The following is a 21,375-nucleotide window of genomic DNA, read 5'->3' as shown; positions in this document are numbered from 1 at the left end:
AGCTGTACTAACATTGCATTGGTGTTTCAAATTCGTCTGAGATTTTCCACATTGGATCACTCGCGTCATTTAATTGTTGTTTCAACGAGGATCTAAATGAATATACCGCCAGACAGCGAAACATCTGCGGAGACTTACCCGGTTTTATATGGAGAAGAATTAGTTAGATATACGACTGGACGGGACAGGCGTTGACTTATCTTCTGCCCACGCTGAAGTACAGGATACTTTAATTTCCTTTTATTCCGAAGGGACAGATGTAGTTTTGAACGGACCTGTGGGCGAACGGAAAACGAAGCCTACAGAATGCTGAGTCCCGCCACCTGCGAGTCGTCCTACGCATCTAGGTACGTGGAGGAGTACCTGGACCTAGTGGAGTCGCTGCCCTTCGACCTCCAGAGAAACGTCTCCCTTATGCGGGAGATTGACGCGAAATACCAGGGTGAGGCATGATCTCCATCGTTTGTTGGGGGTGCACTGGGGGGTGGGGTGGGTTGCGTTTCTGAATCTTTTCATTAACGTGTCTGTAGCGATGTTAGCAAATCGGTCATAACTTTCAGAACGAGGGGCGATGGAGAGCAGGGAGGCGGGCTTGATTTACCAGGCACAGATGGCGACCGGGACTTCGCACGACTTAGCGCCGCTGGTCGCTTTTTCCACACACAAACACCCCCTTTTCACATTATCAGGGGAGGAAGGCGACCGGCATCCCAAAATTTACCAAGGGAACCCTCCTCCCAGCCGGCAAATTTTACCGAGGGGGCCCATGCCTCAATCGGCCCCGCCTGATGTGAGACGACTCCTCTGCCCCTTAACAGGTCCGAAAGAAATCTGTGCCAGCGCTGATGTTTCCCAGCGCTTTGTTTTTAAACGTTTGCTATTTTTAGTCTGGCAACTACTGCGGAACCTAGTTCGAGCAAAACACCATGTTATATTGAAACAGGAAAGCATGTTCTGCAAGGCAACCCTAGAAATCCTGGCAGTGGGCTTACTGGTTGAACAAGTTACATATTCTAATTCTTTCCAATAGTAAGAAATCTGTAATTCTGGAAGACCTATTTGGTGCTAAAAGATTGAGTATTAATAATACCCGTGACAGCGATTATGTCGTTTGTAATGAAGGGCAGGGTGAGTACATTTGACGCATTAACACCGGGTATTTATCTTACAAGCGTCTGTGTCTTACTCGTGCTGTTAGGACGAGGGCTGCCGCTGTTTACAAAGCGTTACTGTTATGCTGTAGCTGTACTTCTACATGCAGCGGATGCGTCTCTGCACATTACGCTTCGTTCCGCCATCGATGCGGCACGTGACCATAAGCGCTTTAGCGCTTCGTCTCTCGTTGATTGGCTGCATGGCCTCGTGCCGAAGAGCGCCGCCCACATTTCGTCTCAGGATGGGGACGCCGCTTCCTAATTGGGTATTTCCATGTTTCGGGCGGGACATGGGAATGTTATTTTTAACGTCGATTGGCTGCATTTGAATGTCAATCGGTAGGAAAAATTTGTTTTGTTTAACAAAGTCGCACAATTACTTTTTATGGCATGCACTGTTTATTATTTTGGCTTCCTGTGTACTTGTTAAAGTCATCCCCCGATATAGGGTTGTGCGGTCTTGCAGTATACTCTATTATCCTTCTATGCATATGTTCGTTTGATTTGGAGCAGGAGACATTTCTTCGTCATTTAATTGCATGTTAAAAATACATAATGTATTCACATTAAAATTTACATTATTCAAATCAAGGTATGCTTTGAATTTTAACTTGCTAAAGGAAGTTTTTTTTATAATATGTATAATTATGAAATATTTGTCTTTGCATATTTGACTGTATATTCTAATGACTTAGTAGGTTAATGGTCATGTATTTTGCCCTATTTATGCACTGTTACTGCTTAGTTGGCTGTACTCAGAGCACTGAGCCAATAACCTTCTTGTGATCTTGCCATGTTGTAGAGATTCTGAAGGAGTTGGATGAAGCTTATGAGAAGCACAAAAGGGAGACAGACCCAGCCCAAAGGAGGCGTCTGATGTATTCCATCCAGCGGTCCTTGATACGGAGCCAGGAGCTGGGTGATGAGAAGATCCAGATCGTCAGCCAGATGGTAGAGCTAGTGGAGAACCGTGTTCGACAGGTGGACAGTCACGTGGAGTTTCTTGAACCTTCTCAGGAGCCCGTGGAGAACGTGACTGGTCAGGAGAAGAAGCGGGACGAGGTGGTCATCATCCCAGAGAAGTCCAACGGGAAGCGCTCCCGGCGCCAGAAGAACCATGAGAACCGTGAGAATTCGGCTGCCAACCTCGAGCATGGAGATGAGGGCAGTGCTGGGACACCCAAAGAGAAGAAGGTCAAGGTCTCCAAAAAGAAGAAGAGGGCCAAGGCCAAGACTGAGAGGGAGGCGTCTGCCCCTGATGTTCCCATCGACCCCAATGAGCCGACCTATTGCCTGTGTGACCAGGTCTCCTACGGGGAGATGATTGGCTGTGACAACGAAGAGTGTCCCATCGAGTGGTTCCACTTCTCCTGCGTGGGACTCAACCATAAGCCGAAGGGGAAGTGGTACTGCCCGAAGTGCCGGGGGGACAGTGAGAAGACAATGGATAAAGCCCTGGAGAAATCTAGAAAGGAAAGGGCCTACAACAGGTAGCTTCTTGGGTGGAGACCAAAGACCTGATGACCTGTTAGTCAGTCCTGCAGCATGGTTAGACACACCAGACTGTTGCCCTTCCCTGTAGCATCACAACCTGATTCAGGTTCCCAGATGATTTACGCACTAGTGCAAGAAAGCAAGACGTGTGACACACAGGCCTTGTACTTTGACATGATGTTGGTGTCAATCTGACTTTGCACACAGAAAGAAAAAGCAAGTAAGAGTTGGACTGGAAGATCTTTTGATCAGAATGAGGGATGATGACTCTGTTCCCAAACAGCTTTCAATCTGCTGTACATAAAGGTCTTCGACTAATGGCGTAAATATAGTTTTTTTTGGCTCAGTGACCTTCAGTTCACAGCTGCCACCCCAGCATCCAGTCACTGTTCCTTATGCTATTGGTGTGGCTTAGCAACCTGTCAGTACCTCAATGGGAATGATTTTTACGAATCAGCCCAGAATTTTGAGTTTAAATGAGTGAAGTACCCCCAGCACCCCCCCGAAAGAGACACTGGCACTCAAGGTCATTTGGCAATAAGCTTAATCAGATCTGTTACCAATAAGTTCAGATGTTGATAATTTTGCCAATGTTGACCCTGCGTTTTTTTTTTTTTATTATTCAGTCATTTCAAACATTGTTCTATTATGCTGTGCTGTATATTTTTGATTGCACTTCCTGCATTTGAAGTGAAGCAGGCAGTTGTATAAATGTCCTGAAAGCGGTGTATAAATGCTCCACCAGTAAACAGAGTTTGCAGTGTTTACAAACGTTCAGCTCTGACGCTGTCCACCTTTGTTGGAAACATGGTCTCTCTTTCCCTCCTCGCTGCAGGGACATTTAAAAAGAGGTCCAGCAATGTCATGTTTGGCAATTGGCCAGATAAATGTAGGGTTAGACTCTAAATCTGGCTTGCAAAACAGATCAACACCTACTACCCCTCAGGGTACAGCGCTGCTGAGGGCATATTAATAAACAACCAAACTCCTGTCCAGCTCACATGTTGACAGTACTTCTGTAATCTCACCAGTACAGTATTTGTATATTACAGAAAGTAAGATCATACGACTGTTTTAGATGTCATGCAGCCTTCGGATAAAATGCCGGTATTACAAAGGAATTTCACATTTGGTTTTTGCAGAAGTTGAAGCTTTTGGTTAAAACAAGCAATGCTGCCCTTAAAAACACTTCATATTCACAGTCACTTTAACTCATTTTGCCCCTTTATTTACAATGCTAACAAAATGCTAAGGTGAACCTTTGCAGGTGCACAGAGGTGAGACATATTGGGGTTGATGATCCCTTCGAACCTGGCCTCAGCCAGTCTGGGTCCTCCACATACACATAGGGTATGATAGACACAGGAGACCAGCCCAATAATCAAACCCTCCAACACACTCGTAATGAAAAGAGCAATAGGTGATTTGCATCCGTTCATGTACACCAGCGTTCAGTACAAAAGAAATGCAATTAATCGTTAAGCAAAGGGACGTTGATTCACATAAAGAACAAATTAATGCTACAGAGAAGCAAAGACAGGCCACCCACAGAGGTGTACAGTGCAGAAAGATGATGGGGTGGCTTTTAAAGTGCATGGAGGAAGAAAGGAATCACCAGTCCTCTATGAAATGGGCAGATAGCACCGGGCAGGTATATCAATGTCAACTGTCTCCCCAGCTCTGCTCCACAATGGCAGACACACGCTTGTGGTACTCCCTCTTATTCTCCTGGTACAGCTGGGCCGCTTGGCTGTTTGCCGGACTGTTGGGGTTTGGCTCATCCAGCAGGGACTGCAAATGGGTCACATGAGATTGGGGGGGGGGGGATTGGTCACCACATACTTGTCCCATTCTGAAATGATCGCTCGCATTACATCACATACCTGGATGGAGGTGAGGATGGAGGACACGTCGTAGGTCGGGCTCCAGCGGTTCTGAAGAATGTCTAGGCATATGCTCCCATCAGCATACACTGAACAGGAACAAGGAAAGTGTGCACTCACTTAGAATCAAATGCTGTACTGCAAAACCTGGCAGTATCAGAGACACCCAGCTTGGGTCTTCACACAGACATTTGCTTGCCAAGTATCAAAATCACACCCCAGGTTAAAATAACCTGACATCCTCACGCTGTTATTACAGAAGTAGTCTACAGTACAGATGTCTGTCAGCCTCTGGAACCACCAAGTCTAACACTATTAGTATGAGACACTCACTGCGTACCATTTGGGTGAAACATCTTGGAGACAAAGCGCACTGTAGGTGGTTTATTTGGGTATTCTTCTGTGAACTCCACTGTGAGCTTGAAGGTGCCTGTGAAGAAAGGATAGCCAGAGAGTTAGCGACTATTACATTTAGCGCAGAAGTGGAGCAGGCCGGCCATTCTCCGCACTACGTACCGTCTTCAAAGGGAGTACCTTCAGGCCTGCAACAGAAAGCACACGGTCATGAATGAACGACTTAAGAGGTTTAAGCTGCAATATAACACTGTTTGATCCGTTAACCATACAGAGGTGACAACGCACGGTCGGCTCACCCGAAAATGACCGCATTCCACAGCATGATGTTGTTCTCCGACGGTGCTCCGCTAACACCGGTAGGGGGGTCCTCCTGCAGCCTAAGGGGGTCGCCAGACACAGGCTGATCGAGTCACCTCCATCACATCTATGGCCATACCTACTAGGGCTTAAACTAACGCATGCAGGCTAATCAATAATTAAAGCCTCATATTCCTGTTAAAATATAAATCTCTTACTCGTGTCATTAGGGACTATTGACTAGCGATTCGTATATGTAACGTTTCTGACCAATTCGGCCAGCCCAGCGGCTTGATTTTCCTGCCGGCCGGTGCGGTTTGTCAGGGTTTAATCTAGCGACCGAGCGCCACGTTTATATTAAGAAAGACCCACATTAAGCTGCGGCTCTGCGGACAGCCGACCGGCACCATCGAGCACATGTGCGTGTTAAAGAGCAGCGGCAGGGAGCGTCTCCAAATTACCGTTTAAAATCCCTCATCAGGCGCCTGGTCGCCGGAGTCGTCATCGTAGCCTCAAAAGTGCCGAACACAAACCTTCGTAAAAATCGAAACTGCTTAAAAAGAAAACAAAAATGTTGAGCGAATTCTCATAATACGAACCAAAACATCGAATTTTGCTCCCTGCTACGACAACAGAGCAGAAACCTGCTCCTCTCCCGTGGCGCAACCGAAGCAAATATATTTTAAATAAAAAAGGAGCGGCGATACCACAAGGGAAAACTGGTTGATACTTAAAGCCGTCAGTGTCGTTAATTTATTATTTTTTTAAGGCTTCAGTCGCGTGCTGTGCATTATTCTGAATTTTACTTTATTGTAGAATTCATATGCGGAGGTAGTAGAAATTTAATATGGATTTAAAATAAATAAATTAATAAAAGGTTGCGAGCGTGACCCCTGTTGTCGGGTATGCGATGGAATAGTCCTGGCCGCGGGTGTGGTTACGGTGACGTTGGTGGAAAGCAGTAAGGTCGAGGAGGACGACGGACGACAGGCGAGCATCTAGATGCTGATGCATTAGTGCCAATACGCTGCTACTGTATTTTTTAATAATAGTTTGCAGAAAAAAACCTATCTCAGTTATACAGTACGTCTCGGCAAGTTAAATCACAGCTGTTAACCTCCTTGCCTGCAGACTGCAGTGAATTCCGCCTTAATAAAGTATACAGAAAGGTGCCACTTTACAATAAGGCTACCCATATAAAGAGTTTATGAATGGTTTATAATGTGGTTATTAATTAGGTTGTAACACGTTGTAAATTATTAATAGACTATTTTAAACAAGTTATAACAGTTTTCTTTTTATTAATGAGTTACTACCATTTATAAGTGGCAAAAAGGAGCCTTATTGTAAAGTGGTACCCAAAACATATGGAAATAAATGCTATTAACGTGGAAATAAATTCTGATGATGTAAACACACCGGTCTTACCGCAGCGTTTTGTCTTCCGATTTTTAACAAATGGGCTCTTTGCAGTATTTCAGTCTCTCCAGCAGATGGCGACAGATCCTGCGTTTGCCTGACAAGGTGCTTTAAAAGGGACCGTTTTAAATACATCGACGGTTACAGTTCAGTGAGCGATATGACTCTCCAAAGGTCACGGTCCACAGTACATCCCGTCTTATGTACTGGGATCCTAATACAGGATCGGTATCACTTCCTCTGCACCACGGGTTATTGTAAAACGGCTATTAATTTGTGTTATTTTGTGTAAATAAAAATAACACCACTGGGGGGCGCAATTGAACCAGAAAACAGCGTATTAAAGAATTCTGACATAAGTGTATCAGCGAATTAATTAGTGCACTGTAGTGCCCGGGAAGAAATCTTCGCAGTTCAAACCCAAGTGATACACGTAATGGTAACGATACAGATGACTGTTTGTATAACTTGTGTGAAATTTATAAATAACAGTAACGTTGTTCATAAGTTTACGGTCATGTACTGACAAATACAGTAGGCCTTTTTGGGGAAGCTAGGTTTTATATCTTGTTTTCGCTCCATAATGAAATGATTCAAAATGTTTAAATCTTTAGTAATTAGGTATATTAAAAGCAGTGCCGTTCGATGCATTAATGGCGCCGGGCTGCTCGCTGTCTTGCTATGCGTTAGTTGTGAGGTACATGGACGCGTGTCAGCGTGCGCGCACGGCGCCTTGGTGTTAATTCACAAATTCATAACCTCATAGGATTCAGGACAGGAGGAGTTTGTGAAGGTCAGAAAAAGAGATGTAGAAAAACTGACTACAGAAGTCATGCAACTGCGAGAATTTCTGCCCAAAGTCCTCAACCGGGACCTGTTGGAAACAATCCGCAAGGCTGGTGTGATGGAAACCAGTAAGAATCGCCGATATGAATTAATGACCTTCTTTCCGTACAGTGCCGTCCTAAGACATATTTAACACGTTCAACAACAGATAGACATGTTCATTAGGAGCAGGAATTAAAACAGGCTCATTGCCCTGTAAGGATGTGTGAGTATATGGTGACAGTCACAGACACTTGATCTTAACAGGAGATCTTAAGTGTCACCCCGAAGGACTGTAACCTGAGAATAAGTACGTGACAACATAAATTTCAGACCAGCACCTCTCCTCCAGGCTGTAAAACTGCTTGCTGACTATCTGAGTCTTGCCAACCTGGGATAAGATCCAAAATAAAAGAAAGTTGTTTTGCAGTTCAGTGTTGGGGGATAAAAGGAGATCCTGAAGTGTGTTGGGCTGCTGACTGTATGATTGCTGTCAGCAGATGGCCGCCAGTCCGAGCTCGGTGCAGCTCACAGATGTGCGTTTGCAGTCTGTTAATGTAAACAGGTTTGGTGTGGTGTGCCTCACTGCTCACGTTTGTTTGCGAACCTGCCATGCTTCCTTTCTCACACACAGAGACGTATTATGGTGTCAGTTAGCTAAACTAGTGTTTCTCAGTCCTGTCTTTGGAGACCCCCAGCCAGTCTACATTTTTGTAGACCTCCCAGCACAATTGAATCAAACAATCAAGAACACCGAATTCCTGCGGCGCACCCAAAATCAAATGCTTACACAGTACGTACTGAATTGTTAGAAGACCACTACTGGACCATTTATGTCATACGCACTGTATGTATGCCTGAGGACAGTATGCATCCCCTCGGACACACTGCTGTCGCCCTCTTGCACGTTATCTGTTTACCAATGATATAGCTTGACCCAAATGAAAGTTAAAAACTTAAAATTTATCGACAAAAAATACATATTTGAGCCAAGTTCTGTTTCTAAGTATTTTATACTTAAATTTTTGCACAGATGGCACTTCCTCCGCCATCTTGACAAAAATTTCTGAGCAAGCAACGTTCTTCCTCTCTGGTTGCTGCCCGAGTCGCCTTGTGGGATAGCGTAGCATCCGTGTGGGACAGCGTAGCATCCGCGTGGGATAGCGTAGCATCCATGTGGGATAGGGTAGCATCCGTTGGCTGCACACTTTGCAAATTCGCAGAATGTGGTGTCATCCAGATACTGTTCGCCTACTCGTCTCATCCATGCTGAGGATCTGGACATACTGTTCACTTTGTGTGCTATAACATGGCAAACAAGTATTTGGACGCACCCTGGTACAGCATTGGGGACTGGGAGGGTACGAAAACGTGGACTGTTTGGGGATCCCCAAGGACTTGGTTGCAAAACATTGAGCTAAACAAACAAGAGCTATGCACTCAACAAGCAGGCTCACATACTCCTCCTTTTCCTTCTGCACCCCGCTGTAGTGATGGAACGCGCAGAGTTTGAGCAGAAGCAGCTGAGGCAGGACTGCCTGCACCTCCACTCACGCATGGATGCGGCACACAGAGATTGTGAGAGGGAGCGAGAGGTGAGGGACGCGGGGGCGGGGGCCTCTCTGGAAGTCTGGGGACTTCCCACTGACTCATGGTTAACTCTAAACATCAATCCCTAAACCCAAAACCTCACATCTCAGAAAGCAGATGAAGCCTGATAGCAGGTGAACGAAGAATTACTCAGTGTTTCATAAATGCGAGGTGCACTTTCTGTATTTGAGGGAACGCTCTTTGTGAAAATCTCCCTACCGAAATCGCAACTGCGTTGAGCAGACGCTGTCCGGGGGTGTCCCCACAAACAGTGACACCTGATTTTCACAAAACTAAAAGTAGTAAAGCTTTTGTTTGATGTCAGGTTGCATGTTTAGGAAACAGCCTTCACATCAAACAACTGACGGGAAATATCCCAAAAACAGAAGCACAGGCTCTTGCTTACGGATGTGGCCTGGTTTCTGTCTGCATGGTGGAGGTGGGAGATGGATCACAAAGTAAGATGCTGAACACAAACATACTTGTGGAGATGGCCATCTGTTCACGGGCAGCAATGCTGGGTCCAGCGCGCTATAGGAGAGCTGCTGTGTCCTCCTGAGTCGCAAGGAGGTCGTAGAGTCAATGTGTGTGTATTTCTGCATGTTTGTCAGTGAGAGAGCAGGTGTTTCTCTGCACCCTGTCTTCACGCGTTTCCTCAGGAGAACCTGGGGCTCAGGCAGCAGCTGAGTCTGGGCCAGGAGCTTCTTCAGCAGCAGGCCGACTTCTGCACGGCTCTGGGTTCGGCTGCCTGCACGCTGCTCTGGAGCGTCTCTGTCAAGGACGAGGCGGTGAAGGACATCCTGGCTGGTGTGAGTGAGCCGTGCCACAGTCCCAGCATGCCCTCTGCCCATCCCGGGAGGGCACAGGCCGGCCCTCTGCGCGTAGCATACAGTCCTTTGGCCACTCTCACCATTTTGTGGAGATTTGCTTGAGTCTTTCAGAAAACTTGAAAAGAACCAGGGAGATTTAAGCATTACCCATTAACAATTGTGCTACTGTGCAATTCTTAATATCTCCACCACTCTTAGGGAGGCAGTGTGTGGCTCAGCGGAGTAGGTCTCTGTGCCTGGGATCGGAAGGCGGACGGTTTGGTCTCAGCAGTACTGTCACATGCCTGTAGGGTCTCTGAGCGAGGCCCTTAACCTCGGCTTCAAAAAATACTCCAGGGGTGTCAACTCTAAATGGCCTGACCCTGCACTTGGAACTGTGTATATGTATGTGTGTTTGTGTGTGTGTGTGTGTGTGTGTCTCAAGAAAATCTAGAAGGAAAATGTGAATAGAAGCATTCCAGTGAACTCGGAATCGTGCAAATGGCAAATGTGAACTAGCACGAGAGTAGATACATAATTATTGGCCAGGGGATGCATGAGAAGTGGCTCAGCCTCAGGCACCAGACTGGGCTTGGCATTCCTGTAATCCCAGAAAAAGGTGATTCAGCTGAAAGTAGACAGAACGTCATACATGCGTGTTTTAGCTCTTAGAGTTATATGAACACATGCAGCAGTGAGCCTGAAGTGTTTTTACTGAGTCTGATTTTGATTCAAGACGCCGCACGTGTTCCTCTATGTGCACATCCACCCCTGCAGAGCTACATCGAGCCCTTTCTCGCTTTAGCGGGACAAACGCTGGAGAGCTTTGTCAGTTCCCTGAACCCGGTGAAGATGGAGAAGGAGGACTCCAGCTGTCAGGAGCACCAGTTTGTCCTGGCTGTGGCCGGAATCATCACCAGTGAGTGCGGCACTGGCCTTCGAGGCTGGGGGAGAGCCACGGCAGTGGGGGCAGGCTGCACCTATTCTCTTATTTGGGTCATGGTCAGGCAGCAGAACCCAGTCTCAGAGAAACCTGGTCTTCTTTTAGTGCTGATGGTTTAGCTGGGGGGGGGGGGGGGGGGGCGTGGTTTCTTCACGAGGTCAGAGTGTTTTCTTTGTGTTTCAGACATAGCTGCAGTGCCCAGTGGGCGGGACTTCCTGTCTAGCTCCGCCCACATCCTGCTGGACACCATGATGCGGCTGCTGGGAGCCATGAAGCCAGGGGTTTTCTCCAAGCTCAAAGTGTAAGAGAGCGCCACCTGCTGACCAGACCCACCGCATCCTAATCTGGTGCAAGGCAACTACGTTTTGCTGGACTGAGCATCTCAGCACTTAAAACAAAAAAATCTGTTGTGTGATTTCAATGATCACTTTGTCTTCGACGCAGATGCTGTAATAATCCTTCAGGGGGATTGTAGCATAACATTGCCTTTCTGATTGAAGTTTTATTTATGTCCAGCATTAAATAACTCACCCTACGCTTTGTAGCAACAAGTCTAAAAAACACTCAGGAAGTCAGCGCCAATTTCACCTACGTTAAGTTTATTCATACTTTACATGAAGATACTTTTTATATACTATGTAGCGGCTCAACATTTTTCCAAATTTGTCTACAGGAAGTTTGGAGCAGCACAAATATAACCAAGACTCGATAAATGTTTTTTCGTTCTCTGTTTCATTTGCATGACTCAACAGTCACGCAGGGTGGGAAGAAGGCAAATGTAGCATCCAAGACTGTGTATCACCTAGCGTTTTGGGCGCCGAAATTGCTGAGCGACACAGACACACTAGCGCACAAGTATAAATGCTGGCGACGGGGTAGGTTACGCCATAGGCTTGACGCGGAGGTATAAATCAGGCTTTCCACCCAAGCTGTGTATGATTTACCTGCTAACCCTAAACACTGATTCAGTGCTAGGCAATGCTTTCAGTATTAGCAGACATCGCGGATTTCAGGGAAAGGGCGTCTAAAGATGTAACCTGGCACAGTCCGCGCTTCCTAAGTGCGAACACACGCCGTCCTGGCCGTCCTCCCAAATGCTGCGTTGTTTTCTCAGAAGTAGCTGATGTCTGCCCGCTCCCCCCAGGCTGATACTGATGACACTTTACAACGTCAGCATCAGCGTTAAAGGGCTGCGGCTACTTGGCCAGAGCGCGAGCCTCCCCCAGCTCCTCCAGGGCCTTCTCCAAGGTAGGACGCCCCCCAGGTCTACACAGGACGCCTCTCAGAAGGAGTCGGGGCACAGGTGTGATTTTTGTAGAAGGTCATGGGTTAAGACTCCTACTCAGGAGTTGAATCATTTCTAACTTCCTGTTTTCTTTCGCTTTAACTTCCTGCTTTTGTTTTTGTTTTCATTCTTCTCCCAGTATTGGAGCATTTTTGGTCAATGCACTCCACTTGTGAGATCAGTAATATAAAGCAGTACTCACAGACATTCAGCTATTAACACACACACATGCGCACAGAGGTGTGGCAAAAAGGGCAGGCGAGGCGAACACAAGCTTGGGGGAAAGGACAGAATACAGGAGATGACTCACTGCTCTCAGCTCACCACAAGTGTGAATTGACGGCATTCGTACCCATGCTTTGTATGTCAGGTGAGTCAGCAACACGGCAGGTGACATGACAGTCTTTAACCCCTCCACACACACACACACACACGAACACGAACACCTTCGGCATCTCCTGGCATAGTCATAAGAGACGTGGCGGAAGATTTAAATATCTTCTCTCCTCTTTCTTTCTGGAGATGGGGAGGTAGAGGTATGTCTCCATAGCCTACGGCTGCTCCACTCTTTGGCCCTGGAGGCGGGGCCTGTGAGCCAGGTGGGTGTGGCTCTGAGGAATGAGCCCGCCCTGGACCGCCTGCACCAGCTGTCCTGCAGCCGCCACGATGCCTTGTGCCAGGCCGCCCGTGAGGTGCTGGATGACCTGGCGGCGCTGCACAACCCCCACGGGTGGGACAAGCCCTCGGACGAGCCGACCCGCCAAAAAGTAAGGCCCCCCCAGGTCTGCCCAAACCGCCAAAGCGGGGCTCTGACTCACACTCTCACTGAGATACTACTGAATCACAGCCAGAGTGTGCGATGGCTAGGAGCACATCGCTGATATTTAGGGAACGATCCAGAATCATGTAACTACAAGCCTTATGTAACCATAACACAACTCGACTGCCCCCGCTGCTGAATTATCGATTGCTTAATCAGTATAATTCCACACTGAGACGGTGTCACAGAAGGTTCTGGAGCAGCCTCAGAAAGAGGCACAGTATGTCATTCCATTGTAAGTCATTCATCAGCGAGCGAGGGAGAGGCTTTGTGTGCGCGTTTGGGAGAAAGAACGCTGGCTCTGTTGGAGGCTGAGTCAGCAGCAGCTGAGCTCCTCCACACGCACAAGGTCCCAGAAGACCTCACGCCAGCCGTCGGCCTGCACTCATGCCACACTTGCCGATTATGAGTCTGCAGCCTGCTGTGGCGTGCGCCGGTAAATGGGTTTTCTACTGACGTCAGTTTTATTCACGGGTCTGTGGAGTCAGTTGAGGCCATTAGTGATGCTTACAGCAAAGGGGACAGAGAAATTATTTGGGACACATGTCACATTAGTTTCACTCAGCATCATTCAGTCAAGGTTCAGATGGTGATGAAAGCGTTTTTTTCCTCATTCAGGGTCCTGCTTCAGATCCGGAGTGACTCTGACGACATCAGTGAGACTGCGCAATGTTCCCCCTCGTTCCGGGTCTGTGCGCAATGTTCCCCCTCGTTCCGGGTCTGTGCGCAATGTTCCCTCTCGTTCCCGGTCTGTGCACAATGTTCCCCCTCGTTCCCGGTCTGTGCGCAATGTTCCCCCTCGTTCCGGGTCTGTGCGCAATGTTCCCCCTCGTTCCGGGTCTGTGCGCAATGTTCCCCCTCGTTCCGGGTCTGTGCGCAATGTTCCCCCTCGTTCCCGGTCTGTGCACAATGTTCCCCCTCGTTCCGGGTCTGGTTTCTTTCCCGGTTTTCGGAGATCTTGTGAAGACACAATGATGGTTGTTTGTTAGCTTCCAGTTGGTTTGTGTTTGCCATGTTCCCATTGGTCTTTGTACACATCCCTGAGATATCTGGGTAGATTTGTGATTGGCTGTACATGTCACATGACCTAACAAATACACACATACACACTTTGTGCACACTCTAACAGCTGTTTATTTAGTTCCTCACGGCATCAATGATGGTCCAATATCGCTCAGAACCCACGCATTATGGGAAATAAAAGGGAAATAATTCCACAACAGATTTCACTAAACAAGGTTAACTCATCATAATCAGGCCCTCTGAACATCCTATAAGGCTCAACATCAAGACCCAAGCACCTTCAACCTTCTTACTCAGAACTTAAAATTTTCTTCATTTTTACTTAATTTTAATGTTCTGTGATACATTTAGATTTTGGTTAGTAAGCTTCTGAAATGACGTGTTATGTTTCTTTGAAATAAACATTATTTGAGGTTTGAACAGAATTGTTTTCATTCTTTAGTTCCCTGCAATACTGTCATCTTCAGCTTAAAAAATAACGCTGGATATCTATACAGTTATAAAACCACCCGCATATCATTACAGTTCTATTTGCAGCTTTTGAATATGACCAATCTCAGCTCACAGTCTACTACAATATGGTGCTACACCCTCCCACTCACCCTGAGTCTGTGTGAATGCGGAAGGCAGCTCTGAAATAGCAAGAGAACAGAAGCAGGAAACGCATACCAGCAGGACGTCTCCTCCAAGCACGCAGCGGAGTTTTCTGCAGAATTCAGCGGCACCGAATCACGGACAGCTGTGCGACCGAGCGGCATGAGGGCCAGATGGCCGCGTGTTTAGCACCTGATAGGTGCATCCTGGACGTGAGGTTGGGGAGCGGAGAGCTCCCAGTGTGGGGTTCTAATGCGGGCGACCTGCATTTGGGCAGCGGTGTAAGAGTCGGATTCCTACATCATTTTCATACTTAAAATGTAGCCTTTGTCCCAAAAGCTAAAGTCAGCTGTCGGATGACAGCTGGAGAGTCTACATCCAGAAACTGCAGTCCACTAGGAGCAAAATCAACCCCACCAGCCTCTAGACTGAGAATTAGCAGGTTTAGCCTTGGATTAGACCTGGAGTCAATCTGATCTTGGCATACAGTGACGCTGCTGATCTGAGAGCTGTCCTTCAGTGCCCCTGGCCTTCATCAGCCTTTGCACACCAGCTGCTCTTTGATGCACCTGACGTTTACAGCCTCCGCGTCTGACATGGAGGTGTTGATGGTTTATCAGCCATCATTGGTATGAGGCTAATGGTCTGGGTGCTTAAATCAAACAACAGCAGCTGCCTGCTTTGACACTCAGGCAGCTGTGTGAACACCTCGGGGGTCCTCCTCCCTTCAAGTCACACACACAAACACGCACGAAAAAGTCACACTATTATTTCAGTGTTACCATAGTAACAAACTGAGTTGACTTGATAATATTTTTCAACGGGCATACTTCTCCTTTGTTTGCTTTTGCATATAGAATCCACGTCACACAGCACAAATTAGAGGTTAATTATTGTTATTTTGAACGCGAAGTTACAGGGTTGGTATTTAGTACCACGGCACTCAACTGTCCATTTTGTATTTTGTAAACTTCTGCTCACGTCTTTCCTGAAGTGCACTAATCAGGTGCTGGTTTATGTTTAACCGTGACGGACAACCCTCACGTGACCTGAGGGAGCTGCAGGGAGGCAGAAAGACAGAAGAAGAAAGCGTTACCGCTGGCTTAGACCCCAGACGGAGGCTGCAGAAGCTGGAAGGTCACCTCAGGTGGGAAACCAAATCCACAGCCATCTGCGTCATTCCTGCCCGAGCTCCTCCCTGTGACGTCACCGAGCACTGGCTGTGAGATCGCTGGCATCTCTGCTGCTGGTATTCCTGGCATACCAGGTTACCAGATGCAGTTTTTTTTTGTTTTTTTTTTAAGTATTGAGCACCACGGGGTGTCAACTGTGAGGCTAAAATGAGGACGGCATTCGTGGTAGAAATGGAAAAAGAGAATTAGTCTGATGAGCCACTTTCTGTATCTGGACCGAGTGAATTTGAAATGAAGGAGCGGACACACGGGGGATTGTGGGTAACGGCGTGTGTGGGAGGGATGGCAGGAAGGCGTCTCACTCAATATAGAAACATGGGTCCGACTTTTCTCACTCTCTTCCTATGAATCAGCGCTACCGTGATCTCTGAAAGGCTGAGAGACACGCAAGGCTTCCACCCAGAAAACATTTCCATTTCCGCACAATTTGTGAACTTACTGGAAAGCCCAACATACCTCCAGCGATCTGCCTGTGACACTGTACTGGAAATGTCATAACTGAATGTACTATGGAATACCAGGGGGCTCCAGTGACAGATATATGACAGGTCATTTGGTCTTGCAGAGCTTGTGAAACACAAACAAAACGACTGGCTGCGCGCCATCATTTAGAAAGCCAACAGCCGCCCCCCACTATGCTGTAATTTGGAGCTTCCCGTCTGAGGCTCCTGTCTGAGCAGATTCACCACCATCTCCCCCGTTTTGGTGGAACAGTCCAGATTCCTGTCCCTGTTTTCTGAAACACAAGACTGTTTGCTCTCCACTCCTCGCTGTCCTGCAGGTGCGACCTTCCGAAGACAATGACGATTTCCTGTGATGTCAGTGATTACGAGCAAAGCGTGTTAGTACTCAGTCACCACACTGCAGGGCGGTCTGTGCCATTTGGGCGGCTCCAGTATCTTTTCCCAGAACCCCTCACTGAACTATGCTCTGAAATCTTTAGTCCTGGTACATTTAATTTAATGGGGTGAATGGAGAATGTCATCTCCTATATATGAAACCAAATCTCCGCCCTTATGCCAGCATTCCCAGAACAAATGGTTTTCATGGGGTTTTGATTCAAACTTTCAGCTACAGAAATCACACCAGTACAGCTTTCAGAATGAAAGACAGAAAAAGTCTAGGTTGAAGCCCCATGTGACTATGATCAAATGTCACACGGTAGCAGACGGGCCTTGTGACCGCGCCTCTTGAGTTATTCTTTTTACTGTCCATGAAGAGTTGCGTAGATCGAGAAAAAGCAACGGAAGACCACGGGAGGATGAAGGAGACAGAAGTAGTGAGAAAAGAGGGTGGGTTGAAACAGAGAGAGGGTAGAAAAAAGAGATATAGAGAGAAAGAGGGAAGAAAGTCAGAGCAAGAGAGAAGCACAGTGTGAGAGAGACATCATTGATGGCACAAACAACCAGACGCTGCCTTCAATCTGCCTACTGTTTACACATACGTGCATTTCTACCTTATACAGCATCTTGACCTTATCCTGTGTCTCCATCTAAGTCTGTCCTGCACCTGGCTGGCCCCCCGCAGCTGCGAGACCACGTTACCCTGCCAACCCCCACCCTGTAAACAGCGTCAGATCGGGCCACCTGCCAGCCCCCATCTTAGGCAGCCGTCTGATTCGCTCAGGATGGGTGGCTCGTGTCGGCTCTGGAATGCAGACCATGCCAAGCGGCCTGACCTCGTCGTGCCAAGGGGACGGCAGGTTCCAGGGGGGTGGAGGAGGGGGTTCAGCTGACCTCGGCCTTCTGACTCCAGCCCTGCTGGGAATGACATATTATACAGCTGCATTTAGTTGAAGACAGGGATCGTCAACCAGTCCATAGGCTGACAAATGTGTCTGTGGCAAAATGCTTTGAATGAGAAAAACTGTTGCTACATTTTAAAACACTGAATCCGTGGTTAAAGTTGCACTTTGATCACAATGTCTGTCAGAATTTGACTGGTTGGAGATCACTGTATAAAGCAGGAGGATAGCTGTTTGTTGCAATGTGTGCGTTCTCCGCTGCAGTGCCTTCTGGGAAATCTGTGGACAGAAAGCCGGCGATCCTCTCCCCCGAGTTTGGCGTGAATCGTCACAGATAAGTCAGTGTAAATAAGACTTGAGGCCTTCAGCACAGTGAGTACTGAGAAATTCCACCGCGTGAGCTCAAAGTATCCTTGGAAGGAAGGTGACCTTGCTCTTCAAGTCCACGTTGCTTGTGTACAAGCTGTGTTGTGTCTCAGTGGTCCTCTCTGTGTCTCATACTATGTGATGTGCCTGCAATTAAAATGCTAGTCGAGCCAGTTGCATGTTTTGTATTCTGTATTTACACTATCAGGTGGTACATCAGGAAGACACATGACAGGTCATATTGACATTTGTTGACATTTGTTGACATTTTCTTAATATCTCGCCCCCAAAACCATTTCTTTCAGCGCGTCTGGTTCACAGTAAAGCCACATCTAGCTGTCCCAGTTACTAGCGGCAGGGCTAAGCTGAGAAAGCAGGCCACTGGTGCCGCTTTGGTCGCTGAGGCTGCGCACACCATGACTCACAGACAACAGGACTCTGATGTTGGTATTTGTAGAGTGCGAAAAATAACGATGCTCAGCCGAAACTCACGTGGCCCTTCCTGTAAGTCATATGCGGCCCTGGCAAGGTGAAGCCCAATGCACACGGTGAGACATGTGGAAGACCCTGGGAATGGTCCGATCGATGAATACTCACTCCACTGCTGACGACCCGCTGATGAGGAAAGGCCCTTGACCAGACAGCAGTGGTATAATCTCAGGTGAGGTGCCTAATTCTCACCAAGGTCACACTCTCCTCGTCTCACACGCAGTCACAGTCACACTTCAGCCAAATGCTAAGAACACAATCAAATTCTTGAAAAGCACAAAATCTTTTTGTTCAGAACTTTCACGATGCCAGTTCATGGCCCCCACTTAGAGCTGCTTGTTTCATCAGAGCAGACTTTCAGAGCATGTTTCTCAAAGAAAAGGGCTGCACAACCACACAATCACATGTTTATATGCCACCTGACCGAGCTTTTTCAAAAACCACGAGCCACCATCCAAAATGGTTATGCCGTTTATCATTAGGTAATGTGTCTATTTAATGTCATCCATCACTGATCGATTCGCTAAGTTTATATGACCACTCCTCGAGTTCCGTTCCAGCGACCAGGTCATCAAGCGAAATGGTTGCTAAGTGAAAATCGCGGTGGTCTAGGTGTGACCGCGACTGCGCTTACGACTTCACTGTAGCTTTCCATACTCAGTTTCCTTTATCCTTCAAAAAGTGGACAACATCTTGTACATCCTACTCCTGAGATCTTTCACTATGACGTGCTCTGGTGTCAGACGTATGTGATTTCGTTGTAAATGCACGCATTGGTCACTGCCTGTTGTAGTTGCTAAAGGAGTGGTTGAATAGACACATATTAGGGGTTCAAGCCTAATATTGATTTATATGTGGGAAGTTTGCATGTTTCCCCCAGCTACCCAAAGACATGTAGCTAGGCTAACTGGCGTGTGTGTGTGTGTGTTATGTATATATTATGTAAAAACTAAAAATGCCAGAAGTGTTGTATTTTGTTTGGTTGCTCGTGGTTAAGGTTGCATTTTTGGGATTAGGGTTAAGCCCCATATGCGGTTCTCATGGTAGGAAGTCCTTCCAGTCACGAAACACGAAAGAGTGATGACACTGGTAGACAAAATATTCCTCGGTGTAGTTTTTATTTTAAAGATAGAGATGTTTCTTATTTCAGTTTTGGATTGTCACACTTTTCATGAATAGCTATATAAAATAAATTCTTAATTATGGACGACTGTGGGCGTATTGCAGTAGTAAGAACGTGCATGACATTTAACTTCGGGGTTCTAAATCAGCACAAGGCTTCATATAGATGCTTCTAGGTGACCTTTACGTGTTTTTCATTTTGTTTTTGTTCTTCCTGTAAAGACCCGATTGACTTGAACAAGTTGACCTTTTTCCCTTTTTGCTTCCTTCAATGTGACATCATGCATTTTGTTCTACATTTTCTCTGTTTTCACCATGTATCGTATCCTGTGTATCGTAATGTGTTCTGGCAGGCGTTGATAAGACCAGACCGCTGCCAGACACAATAACTTGGTATAGAGGGAAGATGGGAGAAAGCAGTTATTAAAATTATTCATACAAAATCATAGTATAGATATGGATGGAAAAGCAGGATGGCTGGGTTTTAAAAGCTGTAATTCAACTATAATTATGACTGTAATATAGCTGTAAATTGCACACGAGCACTGGCAGAGTCTCTGCAGGATGTGTGTGTCTGGAACACTCCCACATTCACCAGCGTGCTGCTGGAGTTTTCACACCTGGCTTGCACTAGGTCGCATACCTCAGTTAATGAGAGCTTTTCTGTGAGCAATTCCCCCAGGAACTGGGGAAAAAAATACATAATGAAGAAGAGTGGATCGTGTGCCAGATGTTCATTTATGGGGAATGAATGATTCTGACAGGCAACAGCAGCCACAAGAACATTGTGGTGGTAGGGAAACGTCTGGGAATGTCCAGTACTTTTGAATGGAATTCACCATCCCAGTCATTACTGTGGTGTTTTTGGCCAGTTCCCTGAAAACCTCGTTCTCTTTACGCTTGTACCTGCAGTCCTGACGTGGTTGCTGATACACCAGGAATCTTTAAGTAGATATTGCCAGGGCTGGCAGTGAAAGAGTTTATTTATGCAGTTTGTGTTGGGATGTATTAACCAGTAAAGGTGTGATCGTGGATAAATGATGTGGAATTATTGACGTCACGCCCAAAGGTACAGTGACCCCCACACTTCCAACTGCATCGCACCTGCCTTTCAATTTAGGAAATGTGCTTCAGGAAAAACGGTGCCTAGAATCTGGATGCATTCCAGACTGTGCTTTAATTGCAGATTGCTTTGGGAAATGTTAACAGCAGTGTGAAGCCCTGGTATAGCAGCCGCTGTACATCCTGAAGTCCTCAGAAGGGTGCTGACGTTATTCCCTATAGCTGGGGGGTCATGTAATAACAGCATGTTCTTTCGTGTCACACCGTAGAAGAGTCTAGTTAAAAAATAAAATGTAAGACATCGGAAGCACAGATGGGCTGCATAGAAAGAAGCTGATCATTTGGTAAAACAATTGTTTAACTTGGATGTTGATTTCCAAATACAATTGTAATACATTTTTTATGAACATGCCAAGCAATTTCTGTATTATATTTGGACTTGCCTTGGCACTTACTGAACTGCATGTGGCATTACAAGACAAAAGCATTAAATAATGTGTCCAATATGCACAAGAAACAATAAGTGGCGACAGCTATCATCCATCAGGACATAAGAAACAACCCACCTGGCGTTAGTACATTTCCCTAGATACAACACTTGGCATGTTGTGCATATCAAACTGCAGCACCGCTTTTCCGCACAGTGATGTAATGTTTTAAGTTACTACGCAAGAGAAATGGTGCGGACTTTTGCGGAAATGGCTCGTGCCTTCCAGCAGGAAGAGTCGACGCGGACCCAGGTTCACAACAGTCTCTGGCGCTTGCGTCATCGCCCTCATCTCCAGGCAACCGCTCCATCAGCGTTAGCGTCAGACTACGAGCGAGCTGCGGTTGCCCGGCAACCTGTGCCCAAGTGTGACGCGAGAATTACGTCAGTGGGGCAGGTATCGGTTTGTTGCGGCTGGG

The 21,375-nt window shown here is 46.8% G+C and overlaps 3 protein-coding genes across 9 annotated transcripts; 2 read left to right on the top strand and 1 right to left on the bottom strand.

The window, feature by feature from the left end:
- The first annotated feature begins 5 nt into the window (after positions 1 to 5).
- Positions 6 to 3,422, top strand: ing1 (inhibitor of growth family, member 1). 5 transcript variants are annotated; one of them, XM_023828441.2, is made up of 2 exons: positions 6 to 442; positions 1,957 to 3,422. In XM_023828441.2, exons 1-2 carry the CDS (start codon positions 307 to 309, stop codon positions 2,646 to 2,648), a joined length of 828 nt encoding a protein of 275 aa, XP_023684209.1. In that variant the 5' UTR covers positions 6 to 306; the 3' UTR covers positions 2,649 to 3,422. The 5 variants fall into 5 exon arrangements, with proteins under 5 accessions (XP_023684209.1, XP_023684117.1, XP_072554443.1 ...); XM_023828349.2 differs by lacking the exon at positions 6 to 442 and adding an exon at positions 514 to 818; XM_072698342.1 differs by lacking the exon at positions 6 to 442 and adding an exon at positions 1,109 to 1,128.
- A 432-nt stretch (positions 3,423 to 3,854) lies between these two features.
- Positions 3,855 to 6,722, bottom strand: ube2al (ubiquitin conjugating enzyme E2 A, like). Of its 3 annotated transcripts, none has more exons than XM_072698352.1 (6): positions 6,614 to 6,722; positions 5,185 to 5,265; positions 5,048 to 5,073; positions 4,872 to 4,961; positions 4,532 to 4,620; positions 3,855 to 4,439 (listed from the first exon to the last, which is right to left on the bottom strand). In XM_072698352.1, the coding sequence occupies exons 2-6, from the start codon at positions 5,208 to 5,210 to the stop codon at positions 4,311 to 4,313; spliced, it is 360 nt and encodes a 119-aa protein (XP_072554453.1). In that variant the 5' UTR covers positions 5,211 to 5,265; positions 6,614 to 6,722; the 3' UTR covers positions 3,855 to 4,310. The 3 variants fall into 3 exon arrangements, with proteins under 3 accessions (XP_072554453.1, XP_023685677.1, XP_023685752.1); XM_023829909.2 differs by lacking the exon at positions 6,614 to 6,722 and adding an exon at positions 5,647 to 5,889; XM_023829984.2 differs by lacking the exon at positions 6,614 to 6,722 and adding an exon at positions 5,647 to 5,888 and having other exon boundaries at positions 5,185 to 5,339.
- Positions 6,723 to 6,733: 11 nt separating this feature from the next.
- On the top strand, positions 6,734 to 14,324 carry hsf2bp (heat shock transcription factor 2 binding protein). The gene is made up of 9 exons (XM_023828144.2): positions 6,734 to 7,043; positions 7,371 to 7,518; positions 8,921 to 9,024; positions 9,679 to 9,828; positions 10,606 to 10,747; positions 10,955 to 11,072; positions 11,916 to 12,019; positions 12,579 to 12,823; positions 13,495 to 14,324. The coding sequence occupies exons 1-9, from the start codon at positions 7,041 to 7,043 to the stop codon at positions 13,516 to 13,518; spliced, it is 1,038 nt and encodes a 345-aa protein (XP_023683912.2). The 5' UTR covers positions 6,734 to 7,040; the 3' UTR covers positions 13,519 to 14,324.
- The last annotated feature ends 7,051 nt before the right edge of the window (positions 14,325 to 21,375 follow it).

Source organism: Paramormyrops kingsleyae, chromosome 1, assembly GCF_048594095.1.
Source record: "Paramormyrops kingsleyae isolate MSU_618 chromosome 1, PKINGS_0.4, whole genome shotgun sequence".
Lineage (NCBI taxonomy): Eukaryota > Metazoa > Chordata > Actinopteri > Osteoglossiformes > Mormyridae > Paramormyrops > Paramormyrops kingsleyae.
This window is presented reverse-complemented; position numbering and strand designations above follow the sequence as displayed.

Excerpts from the sequence above, each read along its gene's own strand:
- hsf2bp (XM_023828144.2), top strand. Across the intron at positions 9,025-9,678 it reads ATTGTGAGAGGGAGCGAGAG|GAGAACCTGGGGCTCAGGCA; the intron begins GTGAGGGACGCG and ends GCGTTTCCTCAG. Across the intron at positions 10,748-10,954 it reads TGTGGCCGGAATCATCACCA|ACATAGCTGCAGTGCCCAGT; the intron begins GTGAGTGCGGCA and ends TTTGTGTTTCAG.
- ube2al (XM_023829909.2), bottom strand. The coding sequence starts at position 5,690 with ATGACGACTCCGGCGACCAGGCGCCTGATGAGGGATTTTAAACG. Across the intron at positions 5,266-5,646 it reads CTGATGAGGGATTTTAAACG|GCTGCAGGAGGACCCCCCTA; the intron begins GTAATTTGGAGA and ends CGACCCCCTTAG. Across the intron at positions 5,074-5,184 it reads TGGAATGCGGTCATTTTCGG|GCCTGAAGGTACTCCCTTTG; the intron begins GTGAGCCGACCG and ends TTTCTGTTGCAG.
- ing1 (XM_023828349.2), top strand. The coding sequence starts at position 572 with ATGGAGAGCAGGGAGGCGGGCTTGATTTACCAGGCACAGATGGCGACC. Across the intron at positions 819-1,956 it reads ACTCCTCTGCCCCTTAACAG|AGATTCTGAAGGAGTTGGAT; the intron begins GTCCGAAAGAAA and ends GCCATGTTGTAG.